The 16,470-nt window shown below is 48.8% G+C and overlaps 1 protein-coding gene across 2 annotated transcripts in view; it reads left to right on the top strand.

The window, feature by feature from the left end:
* Positions 1 to 1,649: 1,649 nt before the first annotated feature.
* DUSP22 (dual specificity phosphatase 22) overlaps positions 1,650 to 16,470 on the top strand; it is a 41,286-nt gene continuing 26,465 nt past the window's right edge. Inside the window, exons 1-3 of one of the 2 annotated variants that reach the window (XM_035317550.1) lie at positions 1,650 to 1,790; positions 7,340 to 7,373; positions 14,399 to 14,481. In XM_035317550.1, coding sequence (XP_035173441.1) covers positions 1,770 to 1,790; positions 7,340 to 7,373; positions 14,399 to 14,481 — 138 coding nt within the window. In that variant the 5' untranslated portion in view covers positions 1,650 to 1,769. Of the gene's footprint in view, positions 1,791 to 5,373; positions 5,393 to 7,339; positions 7,374 to 14,398; positions 14,482 to 16,470 lie in introns of those variants that run through there. The other variant, XM_035317551.1, reaches the window with a different exon arrangement.

Genomic DNA, 16,470 nt, shown 5'->3' with positions numbered 1-16,470 from the left:
GATCGTGTGGAGATGTCGTGGTGAAGCTAAGATCTTGATCCAAAATGGTCTGGGCTGAAGCATGAGATGGCTTCCTACTGACCTTCTGCCATGGTCCTGTGGAAGGCAGGAGGGGCCCCGAGCCTGCCCTAACACGGGCTGAGGTGTAAGCTCAGAAGCACTCCCAGGCCCACCCAGTCCAGATCTGAGTGGCCTAGCTTCAGCAGCCCGTGCTGGTTTATTTATTTCCTCTTAGAAGCCCAGGTAAGATTACTCAGCAAACCTCTTGCTAGCAGCCTGCCTCCTCGCCAGCCGCTTGGCACCCCTCTGTCACGGGTGCTGGCTCTGAACTGCCTGGCAGCTGCAGGCAGCTCGAGTCGTGCCTGCATCAGCTGCCGAGAGCTGTGCTGCTCCAGCAGCGCTGCTGACGGGCGCGTTCCCTTCCCTTGAAAATTAAGCACCTGTGGAGATGACATGGCTGTTTTAAGGGAAGAGTTTCCCAGCTTTCCAGGCAGGTGTCCCAGTTTGAGGAACTGATGGCTTAACTTCTATTAGCTTTCAAGCATGTCGTTGGCTTCTGCGGGAATAGCTCCGGTTTGGGACGATGTGGCCATCTAATGACGAGGCGTGTGGGTCTGCTCCCAGTCTCCTCATGCTCTGGTCCAGGCCCGTGGGGAGCAGGCTGTTGCCCCCAGCCACCCGTGGGGCTGGGTCTCCCAGCGGGCTCACTGCTGGGGTTGCTCAAGGAAAGGGGCACACACACGTACTGCTGAGGGCAGCACGGAGGACGCGTGACCGCCTGTTTGCCAACACTGAATTACAGCTGCAGGTTGTGAAACCACTCCCTGAGAGCATGCCTGTATTGGCATGCACTGCCTCCACGTAAGCGTTCCCCGTCGCTTATCTCCCAGCCCTTCCAGAGTTCATCCGTCAGGTGTTTGATACCTGGCTGTGTTGCCTGTCAGCCCTACTGAGGCGTGCCTTACAGACCTCACAGCACCAGAGTCACAGGTGACACACAGACATCCATTTAGTTACTGCATTTATTTTTTTTAGGATGTATGTAAAAGCAGCTGCGAATAGTGACGCAGCTGTCTGCGGGATATTTTAAGTATTTAGGAAAAACCTTCGTACGTTTCATAGCAATGCTTGTACAAATGAACAGAGCGCCTGAGGGGAGCTGCACAGCAGCGTGGCTCCTGCTGCTCACGCACGGGAGCCGCGCAGGATGTGGTATTTTGGCAGGATATCGGGCTGGTTAATGGGGGAGATGAGACGCGAGACACTACGGACGTGTTACTTGGGCAGGTTACCGGGGAAGATTTTACACATTCACGCCCTGGCCCTGCGTATCTGAACCGTGCATATCCCCTACATCCATCCCTGCCTTCCTTCCCCACTGCTCTAATGTAGGACTTGGCCGGCCGTGCCCACCGCAGGGCGCTGCCGCCCTCCGCCCTCACGGCGCCCGCCATGCCGCCGGGCTCCCCAGGTGGGGCAGGCATGCCGGCCGCGCCGCGCGGGGGCCGCCGGGAGTCGTAGTTCTGGGCGGGCGGCGGACAACGGGGCGGCGCGGCGGCGCGGACTACAACCCCCAGGGCCGCCCGCGGCGGGGGCTCAGCGGCTCCGGCCGCCCGGGGAGGCGGCGCGGCTACCGGGGGCGGCGGAGGGGACCCGAGCCGAGCCGTGCCCAGCCGAGCCGGGGGGGGCTGCGCCTCGCCCTGCCCGCCGCCCTCGTTCGCAGTAAGCCCGTGCCCCATGCGGTCCGTGGCGTGCGGGCGGCGGGAGCCATGGGGAATGGCATGAACAAGGTAACGCCGCCGGGTGCACGGCCCCGCCGCCCCCCGCACCTGCCCGCTGAACAAAGGAGGGAGAGGGGAGGAGGGCTTCCCCGGCGCGTTTCGGGGCTGCTTTATTTTTTTTTTTTTTTTTGTGTGTGTGTGTGTGTGTGTGTGCGCGTCTGTGATCGTGTTTTATTTTATTTTATTTTTTCCCCGGGGCGCGCTTCCTGCCTGGCCGCAGCCCCGGGGAGAGGGGGGAGGCGGCCCCGGTTTCGGTGATGCTCCCCCGGTCGTCCCCGCCTGGCCGCCCCGCTCCCCGAAACAGCCCCACGCCTTCCCATCTCCCTCCAGCCCCATCTTCCAGCAGCCCCTTTGCAGCCCTCCCCCTTCCACCACCCCCTTTCCAGCCCCCTCCCCGCTTTTCGGACCCTTCCCATCCCCCCCCCCCCATGTTCCCAACCCCCAGCCACCATGTCACCCCCCAGCAGCCTGGCAAGCCCCCCAGCCTCAGCCCACATCCCTCAGAGCCAGCAAGGGCAAAGCAGCTCAGCCCCTCCGCCTCCCTTGGGCTTGCAAAAATGCCCACCGCCCCTCTGGAGCCTGCCCCAGGAGCTGAGCGGGCTCCAGCAAGGCAAAGCGCCCAGCAGGTATCAGCCACGGCGCTGGTGTCGTTCCAGAGGGACAGGAAAGCCCTTTGCCCCGTGGAGACCGCGGTGAGGAAGGAAGATGGAGCTGAGCTGCTCAGGGTGTTGGCTTTTTGGCAGTGGGGGCTCATTGTCAGCGCCGATTCCCCCGGCGCGTTGCGGCGGTTGTCGAAGGGCAGCTGTGATTTCTGTCAGCACCTCCACCTCTCTTCTAAACCCAGGTTTGAAAGTGCGGTGGTAACTAGCCACCATATATAGCTTACTACGAGGAACAGGAGTTGAGTCATCTCTTCTGTCTAACATCCTGCTTTGAGTACTTCGGGAGCAGCCTCACGGTGAACGTGGGCCTCCTTACAAGGAGAAGAGCTGGAGGTAGCTGCTCGCAGGTTGCCCACATCTGACATCCTTGCCACTGGAAGCCAGGCTGGCAAACGTCCAGAGTACTTGGTGTGCTACCTGGGAGGTGAAGCCTTTTCATCCCGTGGATACACACAGTGAAATAAGAGACTTTAGCTCGGGAAAAGATCTGGCTGGCTAATCCTGCTGAGTTAGTGGGTAGGACCTACTCAGTAGAACCTACTGAGTTAGTAGAACTAGCACCTCCCCTGGTCTTTCTTTCTAGGTCCAAGTTTCAAATTCTGGGGATAACGTTCTGATAACGTAGCCATTCCTTGGAGGTATCTTCTAGGAGTGGCCGATGAGGAAGAAACACAGCTGGAGAGGCTTCCCTTGGATTCTTGGGATGTCTGTAGTATTTTGCAGGGAAAGTTTGGAGTTACCCTGTCACTCTGAATGTTTTGGTGAGGGATGTTAATGTTGTAATGTTAAAAAAAGACAATTCTCAGTCCCCTGAAGCTTAGCACTCTTTGCCTTGTGTCTCGCTATGGTACCACGGGAGCGGGCTCTCTGTGACTCAGGGAAATTTGGTCCTTTTGGTTCTGTTGTTTGCTGTCACCCTGCCATGCTCTAGCCGGGGCGCTCAGCATGAGCATAGCACTGCGCTGGTTTTCGCTCCCCCCCCGCTCTTACCGCTGTCACCAAAAGGATGAAACGTCCAGCAGGTCTGGGAGAGTTGGCTCCTTTAAGGAGGCTACAGCCACCTTGGGTACTGGCCATCAGGGTTTATTTTTGTAGGGGTCCCGTGTGCAGGTCTGGGACTTGCCACCTTCAGAATGTGCCCCTGGATCATCTGTTCCTTTTGATCTTGCGAGTCAGCGAGAGCCGGAGGGGCAAGGAGAGGTGTGGAGTCACCAGCGCCGGCGTTGGGGGCTGTTTGCTTGACTCGCTGTAGTCTGCCAATACAAATTACCTTGGTTTCCAACAGATTTTATTTTTGTGGGGGAGTTATATGTGCACAATAGAAGAAAATAAGCAGCTTATCCAACGGTGGATTATTTCGTTTAGAGAATCCCTTTGTACTGGAGCCAGGGGAAGAGGATTAGTGGTGACCTGTAATGGGTATGGGTAAGGAAAAGCCCCGGAGACGGCTACAGCTGCTGTTGCTGCTCTTGGATGCTGAGCCTTTCTCAGTGGCATGGTCCCCTCCTCTTTTTCTGTCACATGATATTGATGTATTTCATAGCAAATAGTAATTGCACCTGACCTTATGTGGCCGTTAGTGCTGACTGGGGGGCTTGAGGCCTGACATACATCTATTTTTAGCTGGGGGGTTTCTTTAGTTTTCTCAGTAAAATTACCTGTGTTAATTTTTTTATTAAGGCCATCCAAGCCTCGTTTTTCCCAAATTAAACCAAAAGCATTGGTTTATAATACTCTTTTTATGCTGCTCAGAGAAATGTTACCTGTTAAGGCTACAGAAAGGCAATTCGGTACTGACTGTGCGATGGCTTCAAACCCATCTCGTCACTACTATTAATTTTCGGTGCTTTGCTTCTTAATCTCTTTTCTAAGTACAGAATGAGTAACGGGGTCTGTTGGGAAATGGGGTGGCCTGGTTCGTCTTTGCCCTTAAACGTCTAGCTTTGACTTGTAAACAACGTTCAAGGTGAAGCCTGTGGTTGAGAATTACGAAGATGGTTTTCCAGGAGCTGAAGTCTAGCGGCCAAGATGGTGAGAGATCGACAGAGATAGCCGTACTCAGGTTTGGTTATCTGCGAACAGGGTATGGTTAGAGTTTTCCCTGGCTCTCGCTCCCGTGTCCCGTTAAGGTTAGTCAACTGCCCGTTATTCAGAGACTTCTCTGAAGGGGTGAGTTGAGTGTTACCTCTGCAAGAAGGGCAGATAAGCTGTGTGCGTGGTGGGGGCTGATTCAAAAGACGCGTAAACCAGCGTGGACAGTCGCAGCTGATGCATGCACTTCTGTGGAAGTCAGCAAAGCTGGGCCAGTTCTCATCCCTCTCCTGTGCTGGCTGACAAGGTGGGTGCGTCTGCAACTCCTGCAGCACCTTGCTGGCTCTGCGGGAGCCCGATGGATGGACGGACTTCTCCAGAGCATCAGCGCCTCTGGAAGCAGTGTTGGGCAAGGCGTTGGATGCTCTGTATTAAGTACCTGTGTAACCAGGGGACAGCAGCGAAGTAGCCTGCTTCAAGCCATTCTCCAGAGAAGCACGTTTTCCAAGAGGACTGATAAAGAAGCGTTAGCTGCCCGCTGTAGGGCTCTGCCTTCGTGCGAGGTGCAGAACGTGAGCCGCTCTGGTGTGAAGCACGGCCGAGGACAGGCGTTGCTCCCCGTGCTTCTCGGCTGTGCGCACTTCGGCATCTGTTACTTAGTCCGTGGTCATTTTCTCAATGTTTCGGATTATATAAAGAGGCTACTGTTTTTATTCAGAAAGCGGTGGTTGCGGAGTTGACAAAAACAACCACCTTATTTTTTTCTCTCTGCTGACTCCCACCCCTTCTCTCACACGCCCCTGGCAGCCATCGGCCTTCGTGTTGCGTGGCCTGGAGTTGCAGTTACTGCAGGCAGTGTGAGATGACACAGCTGAAAGTTCCCAGCCATAGTCTGGTGCCGGAGTATTAGTCAGCATGGTACGAAGATTCACTTCTTTCCAGGTAGCTTTCACCCAGAGTAATGTTTCTTGCTTCTAGAATGACTAGGACAACAGGGGTGACAGCTGTCCTTGGTTGCACGGTGTCCTAATTTTCTACCGAGCATACAGCAGCGCTGGGTAATGCACAAAAGCAAACTTCTGGACTTTTCCGCCTTTGCCAACAGCCATCTAAAAGGCCTCCCTTTTCAATCCCTCCGCCCCGGTGCTTCTTGGTATCTCTTTAATTTATAATGTGTAACATTAATGACTGTGACTGGAATTTAAGCTTTCATTGTCTCCCGAGAGCATGCCTTTGATGCAGAACAACATCCTGGAGTCTAAAAGGCTGTGCTGTGCAGCAGCGGGGTTGTGATTTGAGACTTGGGCTGCAGATAGAGATACCAGGCTGCTATTTAAAACTACCAGAAAGGCTGTTGGGTGGTTTTTAAGCTGCGGGAGCTGGCTGGGGTGACCTGGTTAGTGAAATTGGTTCCGAAGTAGACTCTTTTGCTTTAGAGCATGGCTTTTGTTTGCAGAATCGGGCCCATAGCAATGGCCACTGGCCGCCCCGCTCCTTGGAGCGACTGCTGGCGTCTGATGCCTTGCCTGGCTTCTAGCAGTCAGCAAGCATGCCTGAAATAATAAATCAGTCCAGGAAACCGTGAATCTCTTCTGTTTTTCATAAGCCTAGGTGGATAACAGCGACCACAACACTTTTACCAGGTGAAAGGCACGGCCTCAAGGCAGACCTGGGGCTATTCTGCAGGTCCTTCTGCCGGCCTGCCTGGCCTTTCGGCAGGAAGGCTGCTGTGAAGGGGAGGATTATCGAGCGATAATCCCCGACGAAAAGCCCTCCGTGGCTCTCGGGGCTTTGCGGCTGCTGGGCTGAGCAAAACGGGAGGAGTTTTCCCTTTAAATAGCCACGCTGGGGATGCTGTTGCTGCTGTTGCGATGACACTTGGGTGTTGCTAAGGCTTTGGGAAGCTGGTGCTGACAGATCTGTATTGGTGGCATGCTCTGCATGCGCCGAGGGAAAACTGGATCGTGCGCTCGCCCTGCCGCACTTGTGGTCCCTTCAAAGGATGTGGGCGTGGGTCAGATTGTCCAGGTGGCAGAAAATGAAATTTTTGGCCAGAAAGCATGAGCTGGGTCTGCCCGTTGTTTTATTTTTACGTCCTTGCTGCCGTTTCCAAGTAGGGAGGGTTATGAGAGGGTGGGAGGGGTAGCGCCGTGTGTTTACCCGTGTGCGCCTGCACGTGTCCTCGGGCTGCGCGGGGCCGGGCCTCGGGCTGACCTTGACGCTCACCAGTTGAGGAAAGTCCTGTAACTGAGACCTGAGCGTGCTCCTAGGAGAGCTGCTGTGACCGATCAGGGCTGGGGGAGGAAAATGCAACTCTCAGGCTTTCGTCGATTCTCACTCTGTGAGCACACAAGGAGCTGCACGCGGCGATTTGCTCTGCCGGGGAGCCCAGCGGGGCTGCAGCCCCCCTTGCGTGGTTTTGCACTGAAAGTCTCGTTGGAGCTGGTTTTGCAGTGCTTTGTCCAGCTTGCTTAGCAGCTTTAGGCAAATTGCCTTCTCCGTTTGAAGTTTCATCATTAGTTAAATAAGGGCAGCTCTTATCGCGCCGTGGGGGGCAGGGACAGGCCGTGAGGCCCACTCCATGTTCGTAAAACACCTCTCTCAGCCTCGGAGAGCACCCGTTATGCCAGCGTCCACGTTATTAACAACCCCCAGTTGTCAGGGAAAGCCTTCCAAGCGTGGTGTACCTGGAGTAACGTAGTTTGAGACGGCTGCAAAGGTGCACGAAAAGCCGTCAGCGCTTTTCAGGCTGCATTTGACAACAGTCTGCTAAAGTAGTATGTTCCATCCTGTATGCAAATTGAACTTTGACAAATTGTCTTACCACAAGATATCTATATTTGATACTATATTTCTTTCTCACAGATTCTGCCCGGCTTGTTCATTGGCAACTTTAAAGGTAAGATTAGTTTTATCGTTGTCTCTAGGGCTGCTTAACAGGGGTCTTAAGGTATTGTTTCGCAGGCCTGCCCGATGCTCTGACGTCTCTGCAGCTTCTCTAACCCCATCTTGCTTTGTTCCTGGATTCACCTGGCAGTGCTTAAAGAGGAGCCTGTTTGCTCTGTCGTCCGTGTGCTGTGCTGCTGCAAGTACTTTAGGAGAAGAAAAATGAACGCCATCTCCTTGGTGCATGCTTCAGCTGGAATTCCTAAACACTGGCCTGCCTTAGACGATTCCTGTGCTAGGCAGACAAGCATGTGGGCCAGGCAGATTCTTTATAAGGCTTATTGCAAGCCCTCCTTATAAGTAAAGGCTTAGCATGCCTCCTGCTCATTGCTTTCATTATTTTGGTTATTTATAACAGCTGCTAAAGAGTTCTGTTATCACTGCATGCGAGACCAGTAGGTCTGCAGGCTGCTGTCTGACCACTGATACTTGCGCTGTCCGTGCTGCAGGTGTACGATTCTCTGGATTGTTTACCCTTTTACACGAGGTTTGTTTTTCGTGCACAGAAAGACAGAACCATGTTCAGGAAAAACAGGAAACTTTTTACACGGGCATCCCAATAAATGACCTGTTCTCAAAGCAGTCTGTTAGCAGCAGTTCCAGCTGACTGTCCCTGCTCAGAAATCAGCGGGTCCTGCCTGTACAGTCGTGTTGATACATGCTGTTAGCTAGCAAGGCAGGACTACTGCAGTGTCATACCCTTCCCGATCTGTTGGGTATCGTAGCTGCTCTGTTAAGATGGGACAAGGTCTGCACTGGATTCAGGTGGTGCTGTGTGTCTTCTCTGCTCCACTCTCCCTTCCCCCCCTCCACCAAAACCTGCAACTTCACTTTTCTTTCTCTGAACTGCTGTCTGATTTCCCTGACTCTGGCCGTACTGACCCACGGTCCAGTGCTTGCTGCCCCTGCGAGGTGGAGCTGATCACCTGGAGAGGCAGCCCAGAGGTGCACCTGAAGCTAAAGGCTGCCTTTTGTCACGCTGGGGTGCAAACACAAGTACCAAAGCTAGTGTGCGAGGGGAGTTAATCGTGCCGTGGTAAGGGAAGTGAAAGGACAGACAAATTTATGCTGGTGGAAGGCGGTAATGAGAGGAGAAAAAGAAAGGAAGAGGAAAAAATGAAAATAAGGGGAAGAGGATAGGTTTGAAGACTCCTTGGATTGACCAGTTCCTCGAGCCAGTGACAAAATTAGCTTGCTCACAGCCACATTGCTTCCTTTTCTTTGTCAAATAATACGGGCGAGGGGCAGGATGGGAGGTTGGATGCCGGGCAGCAGAGTCCTTCAGGACAGCTCTCGCTTCATCCCTCTTGCTGAGGCAGCCCTGTTGGTGAGCCCTTGGCAGCCCACCCAGGGGAGTGAAACTCAGCTCTGTTTCTCGGTGCCATTCTGCTTTCAGCCAGTGAACAACTTGACCAGCTGAGGGGAGGTGGCCAGGGTTGCAGAGTGAGTCAGCACTGCTGCCTGTGCCAGGGCTGTGCTGTGGACTCTGTTTTTAATTTCATTAAAAATGGGGCAAATTGGTCATTTAATTATTGCTGTGACCTCTGGTCACATTGTATTTAATAGTTAACCATCGCGAGCACCAGTTACTGCATCTCACGTAGACAAAGAGGAAGAGAAAAGATTGGTGGTGCCGTACTTCATTAATACAAAAGCGAATTCTTATAGTTTTTTTTTTTTTCTGCACACCCCCCACCCCACCTGCTTCAGAGCGATTGCAGTGAGCTTTCATGCAGTGAAGTCATCCAATTTAGGAACGGGCTATTGGTTTATCATCAGAGTGTATTTCTGGTGTAATCTGATTACGTGTTCTTGGGGCATGTTCTGATCTGTGGCACTATTTCAAAAAGTGACTAATAATTTTGAGACTTCCATAAAGGGGATCGTTGCTGGGAAATACTCGGCAGCACGCAGTTGGGATCGGTTAGAGTCTCCCGATTAGGGCAGCAGAAACATCTAGCTACTTCTAAAGACACGGGTTCAGACAATGATTTCCTGTAATGCCCCTCTGAGCAGTCTAGCTGCTTATTCAGCTGGAATTGAATAAAGCTGCATCTGGTCAGCCAGAGCAGTGCTGCATCCCTGGCATTGCTCATCTCTCCTGGACGCAGAGCTGGGGCACCCTCGCAGTCTGTGTGCAGGGGGAGAGGACAGGAGGGAGCTTCCTCCAGAAGTGGATTCTCTGAAATGCTCTGATCTGCCCTCTGGAGGATAGTCTCTCCTCCTTGCTCCAGCGACTGTGCAGGGAGCCCAGGCAGGCAGGATTTCCGTAGCTAGGTCCTGGAAACCCAGTTCTACACACGCTCGTCTCCCCCTGCTGCATGGAGACCTCTGGAGAAGCTGACAGCCTAAAGGAAAAGGAATGTTTTTCCAATTCCTTCCTTCCTGGTAAATGAAAGCAGGATGTGAAAGGATGCTAAGGAGTGCCATCCTGGAGGTGCGTTGTCCTGAGATGCCATTCAGCAGTTTTTCAGCAGTGTTTCTGCTCTATATGTAGGGATTCCTACTGTCTTTTTAGACCTAGTTAACACAAAAGCAATCCATGACCGAGGAAGTGCAACCGTGTCCACATTAACTGGGAGATAAGCTGAGACCCAAGAAAAACACGTAGAATCGGTTTGTGGCAGAAACGGGAGCTGAGCTTGCTACCTCTGGTTTGTGTGCTGCTGCTCTGCAGGCTTTTAGGCACACAGGATGTGAGGGATTTTTGTAACTACCTTAGGGTCCTCAGGTGAGAAAGTCGTGTGTAGTCCTGGTTATGGAAAGCTCTGAAGCTCGTGCTGAAATCCCACCAAGTCCGCAGCACTTGAGTACGTCTCTGTTTGTTATCTCTGAAGATCTGTGGGCATTATTCTACTCCAGCAGTAGCACATTAAAATTGTAGTATGTTCCCGAGTTAGTGTGTTTGAGGTTGCACAGCTAGAGGGCAGAAAAATTCAAGCAGAACCACAGGTGTCCATACAAAGTCCTCTAGACTGAGTTTGGTGTGAAAGCCCAGAGGGAAACAGGGCTCTTGGGCTTCTTCAGTGAAAGTTGGTGAGGAGTTGCTTCATTGTGAAGGGGATGGGAGGGCTAGGGAAGCAAAATGAGGGAAGGGAAAGAAGTAGTAAACTCTTCTCCCTGGCTCTAGTTTGGGGGGAATTTTGGTTTGTTCCTTTCAGGTGAAATTCAATCCTGCAACCCTCAGAAGACAAGTAATTTATTGTGGGATTGCCTGTGTCTTCTGTGCTGGAAACTTGATTTCCCTTGAAAGGCTCCTGTGCTCATGCTTTGTTTCTTAACAGACTGACATGGCAAGGAACTTTTTAGCTTTTTCCTGCACAAATAGAACAAATTATTTTTTCCCATCTGAGGCTCCAAGCAAGTGCTTGTTTGCTTCAAAATCAAAAGATGTAGCAGTAGTAAGCCCCAGAGATTCAAGAGTGTTTCTACCTTGAATATTTGAAGAGCTTGTGTCCTTCCTTGCTTGTACTCATCATTGGAAGATTCGAGTTTTTCCAATGGAATATTTGGGGGCTTTTTGATTTGAAGGGGAAAGCCACAATATGAGGCTTAATTCCCCTGAAGAGTCCAGTGTTGCTGTGGATGACCTGGAGAGTCTTGGGAAAGTTTATGCCCTTCCTGTTCCTGAATATAGAAAGGCAGTGCCCCCCCAAGTGGTTCTGCTGTGTTTCTAGATCCATCCAGTTAACAGCTTGGTAGTGCTTGTGGGAAAAGTTCCCTTTTTTCTAAGGCTTTGCTTCAGGTAGTGAAAACAGGAGAGAATGAAGATACTACTCCCTTTTCCAGGTTCATCTTTTAAAGGAAGACCTTTTGTAGGTACTGTCATTAAAGAGAACACTGGGCACTTTGCCTCAGCTTCCTTGCTCCCTGCAAATGTCCTGCTGAGAGTCTGGGATAAAATATTTATTAGAATGTAATTTGAAGTGGTGATGGCAGACGTGGAGTTTTTGTGCAGGTGTATCATGTGTGTATGTGTGTGCCTGTAAGCATGGGTCACTGGACTCTGCTCTCCCATCAGGAGAGCTTTGATCCATTCATTTTCAGTAGTGGCTCTTAGTGGTCTGAACCACTGGAGATCAGATTTTCCTTAAAACCCTAGAATTATTTAAATTGGAAAAGACCTGCACCATCACCAGGTCCAACGGTCAACCTGACTTACTAAGACCCATTACTAAACACGTCCCTTGGTGCCACATCCCACGTCTCTTAAATACTTCTGGGGATGGGGACTCCACCGCTTCCTTGGGCAGCCTGTTCCAGTGCCTGACCACCCTCTGTGTGAAGAAGTTCTTCCTAGGATCCAACCTAAATCCTCCACTTTAGATTGCTCTCTGGTTTTCTGCAAAGCAGAATATAAAGTGTAGAAGAAAAGGTGTTTTATTTAAAAACACACACAAATCAAACAAGGAAATGCTAGAGATGACGAAACTGTGTGGAGTCTCTGTGTCTGCAGCTTGAGACCTGACGATGTACTTAGGGGCCTCACTTGCTTTGTTTTTGTGTATATAACCTAAAATTTTATACTGAAAATATAATAGCTACTAGCTTACTGCATTACTAGAGTGCACGTTCCTTTTCACGCTAACAGCAAAGTCAACTGTGGGCTTTGGAGGAGGAAGAAGAAAGGATGTCTTCAGTGTGGGATAGCTAACCAAGGGGAAGAAAGGTAACAAACTGAAAATATGAAATGAAATAGTCTCCACTGTGTGGAGACATCTAATCTTCTAAATTAACGGGTGTGTTGCAGTTAAATGTTGCAGATTGAAACCTGTGCCACTGATTTTTTTTGTTGTTGTTGTTCCTGGCAGGATCAATGCTTTTGTATTTTGTTGTTAGTAGTAGAGGTGGGAATGGCTACGCAGCTGAAATTGAGGAAAAAGAACCTAAATAAGGGCATGGGAGTGAGAGAGGAAGACTTCTCTGATGTGGACTGCATCTTCTTATACCAGGAGTGAGTTTTCTGAAGGCTTTACTCAAAAGTCCCCATTAGCTCAGAAGCGTTTCGTTGTATGGAACAGAATATTAGGTAATCTACTGTGAAGAACAGTCCCACGTTTCAGGGACCTTCGGGGATGCGCAAGATAGATTCTGACAGGTTTCTTTCATCATCAGATTCTGAAATGGGGTGATTCTTGCTGTGATTTCAAAATGTGAGCCTGCCTGTGGCTGTACAGCACTGTGCTATAGTAAGGAAGTTAGAATTGCTGTCATTGATAGGTAATTTGTCTGGCTTTTGGGGGTTCTTTACATAACCCCTTACATTTTTGTGAGTTTATGGTACAAGACTGTGAATGACAGGATATCTCATTTGTACGGCTCTTTAAATCAGCTTTGTCTATATTATCTGTAGAAGATTTATGACGGGCTGGGGGGAACAAGGGGAATTTCCCTTCATGAACTGTTTACAGTTTAGATTCAGATAACACGGACTGTCCTATACACTATTATTAAATCTGAAGGTCTGGTGTATTAGAAGACCCCTCCTGGCAAACATTGGCATTTCTTCTTTGAAATGCACACGCTGAGAATCTTAGGAAATTTTAATTGTTCTGTGAAGCTGGAGCTTATTTTTTTTAGATGAAATTTGTGCTAATTCTCTCCTCAAGGACTAGGTATCTGCCTTATTTGTACAGGCTTGAACTGTAGCAAGTGAAATCGATTCAGTTTTGAATCTTCTCTCTATTTTATTAGCCCCAAAGAAGCTTTCACAATTGGATGAGGTTTAAATTTTGTTGCCTATTACTGTTCTCATGTGGATCTTGTCTGTGGGGCAGTATAATTAAATGTCCAATTCCTCTTTCAGATGTAGAAAAGGCATTGAAACTTTATAGTAGAGTGGAATAATATGAAGCAAGAGAGGCTGATTGAACTCTTGCCTGTACATAAAGAATGTACAGGTGATACTATTGTTATTTTTGTACCTAGAGAGAGCCGGTTTGAAACCTCTGTGGTCAGTGCTCTTTTTTTTGTGTGAAACCAGGCTAATGTGAACAGATTGTAGGGGTTGATTGGGAAGGCAGGTGTTCACATCTTAAAACCACTGCTGTAATTGCCATGACGTGTTGTGCCATATTCAAGCAAAAAGGTCAAAAGTAAGTGGACACAAATTAACGTTTACCTGTATTAGTTGTTCTTTGAGGTCATTTTCTGACATGCTAATGGTTAAGCATGGGGAAAGTTGCTCAATGATGACAAATAATCTATTTTACCTTCTTTCTCATAGAAACAAACCCATGTTTTCACAATATCTAGCATCAAAATTTCTTTCACCCTTGTTTGCTTTCCAGTTTTGAATGTTTGAAACCCCTTGGTTAAAGGTCTAGGAACTACCTTTTCACAACTATGCTTCCTTGCTGCAGCATTTTTCATGCTTTCAATATCTCCTCAGTCTCTCTTCAGACTTAAAATAAAGCTGTATATTTGCTAAATGCACCTTTGTCCCTGCTAGTCCACAGAAAGTAAGAACCTAGTTCTGGTGTTGGATGGCCTGGTAATACCTTAATTCAAATGATTCAAGCCACCTGGTTGGCTTCACTCCTCAGGCCTGGATATCACAAGGTTGATCCCCCAAGTGAAATTGTATCTCCTGAAGGGGGATTTGCGGGTGAGGGGAGGTAAACTACTTCTTGTGGAGCTCTGGCTGCTTGTTCAGATGGCCATCACCTGCACACAGGCATGCACAGACTTATATTTCAGATGCAAAATACATGAAACTTTTGACTTAAGAACACATTCCTGAGTCACTTAAGCTTGTTCTTTATATAGTATATAATTTGTTTTGGAGTTGAAATATTTCTTCCCCGTCCCCCTCTGCTGATGGTTTTCTAGAACAGCTGCATTTGGCGTTTTGCTTTACTTCACGAAGCTTCAGAAAGAAATGTGGCAATGACAGTGATTTTCAATGTACACAAGGGAAAGGGGAGTGGGCTGTTTCAAGAGATTAAAAAAAATCTTCATTTTTTTCCTTCATCACAGATGCCCGAGATGTAGAGCAATTGAGCAAGAATAACATTACGCACATTCTTTCCATTCATGACAGTGCCCGTCCTATGCTTGAGGTAAGAGGGGTGGGACTCCACGATAAACCTTTACTTTGCAGTTGATTGTCACACTCATCTTGGGGTTAATTTCATGTTCTGTATGTCTGGTGTTTTGAAACGGAATTTGGAAATGTTTGACAGCTGTAGGCTTGGGATTCAGTCACAAATTTTGTTGTTGCTGCTGTTACAACAATAAGAAATGTAGCTGATGAGGGAAGAGACAATTACAGTGTCAATCAGTATAACACAACAATGGGATTGTTATTAATCTAATAGTAAAGGTAAGTTTTCTTCTGTGTGGAGTTCATGCATCACTTAAACAACAACATTCCTGCTCCCCTTTGCCCACAACCAACTCTGCTTTGTACTAGGCCACTTCCCTGAATCTTTAAAACGAATCATCTGAGAAGCTTGCAGTCCTTTTCTCTGTAAAATAGCCTTACTAAGGCTTGGGGTGTGGGTGAAACAAGTGCTCCTTCGTATAATGTACCCTAAGGCAGCAGAGCTTCTGTATGTCTCCAGCTCTTTAACATGAGGTATTATTCCCCGTTTTACGGAAGGGGAACTGATCTGAGGAGTTGAAATGACACGACTTGCTGTGTCATCTTAAGCAGCGAAAGAGCTGGAACCAGGCTGCAGGTCTCCTGTGTTTGACTCAACCGTCAAACTTTCTTTATGCCACGTTACCTTGAGAAGAAGGAAGTGTGGCTGGACTTTGCTACACCTTAAAATCCTGCCATTTGATTTATATTGGAATTCAAGGCTTACTTCAAACTTAGAAGCGAAAACCACTTTTTGTAGTGTCCATTTAACTTATGTTGTGCCTGATGCAGCTTAATTCTGAAACACTGAACTTCAAGACCCTCCTAAGTTGAGGGGAGTTGCACTGACTAGGGGAGATGTAATGTTTCCCCTAGGGTGTTCTCTAAAGTGAGCAGAGGCTTGATTTTTTTTTCTTTTTTATCATCATGATTAGAAAAGTAGGAAGACTAATTATGGCACAGCTCAGCTGCAACCTCAGGCCAGTGTTCCTTGTGGTGTTGGTGGTAGTTTTGGCAGCCCACATGCTGACCCTTGTCCCCCCGCCCCCGCCATCGTTTGTGGTGGTGCATCTGTTTGTGGGTCTGCGTGGTGAATAGATCTGGGAGGTTGTGTGAGTTAAATATAATCTAGTCACCTTTTCTAGCTACCCCCACAGAAAACATGAATGATTACATTTACTGAGATCAGTTCCCAATCTGGTTCATGATGCAGTCTGAAAAATTACAGTGGAGTGGGAACAGTGACTGACTGAGAGTGGACTTGCTTTGTTCACCCCTGCCTCTGAAGGAACAGTTTCTCTAACTGTGCCTTCTGTTTTTGCAGTATGCAATATATTTGTCTGTGTGCTGATGGTGTGGAAAACTAAACTTCTCCCCAGTTCTTAAAGTAGTGCAAGGATTGCAAGTTTCGTTTGTTCAGGAGCTTAGCTGGTTACTGTTAACTGCTTTATCACTCATGGTCTTGGTGCAGTGTTTGTCTGCAGCTTTAGCTGCTTCTCTTTAGGAACAAGGGCCTAGAAAATACCTGTTAGGTTGTGTTACTTCCTTTGTTATTTACATCTTTGCCAGGTTACAGGTAGGTTTCTTTACAGCTTCTGTCTCCACATGGTGCTCGAGGCTTGTTCTCGAGTCCACTGAAGTCAAATGGGAATGCTTTTCTGGTGCATTTTCAGGCTTCACTGGCAGCAAGTGAGGGCTCATGTTTGCGTTCATTGTGTTCACAACATTTGATGTTATTCGGACCTTTAAACATGCAATTGCTGTGATATGAGAAGCATTTTTCCCTGAGGCACCCTGTTTTGTGTGTGTGCATTTATGTGGATGCTGCTCATCTCTGAGAAGCTCTGTTTTTTTGTATTGTGGTAGTTGCATTTGTCTTTTACTAACAATATTTTAAGTATTTCTTAATCATCCTGTAGGAAATGCTACAAATATTTAATTAAACAAAGTTTTCTCTGCAAGCCAC

Source organism: Oxyura jamaicensis, chromosome 2 (genome assembly GCF_011077185.1).
Source record: "Oxyura jamaicensis isolate SHBP4307 breed ruddy duck chromosome 2, BPBGC_Ojam_1.0, whole genome shotgun sequence".
Lineage (NCBI taxonomy): Eukaryota > Metazoa > Chordata > Aves > Anseriformes > Anatidae > Oxyura > Oxyura jamaicensis.
Note: the sequence above shows the minus strand (reverse complement) of the source record. Positions and strands in the feature narration are given on the sequence as shown.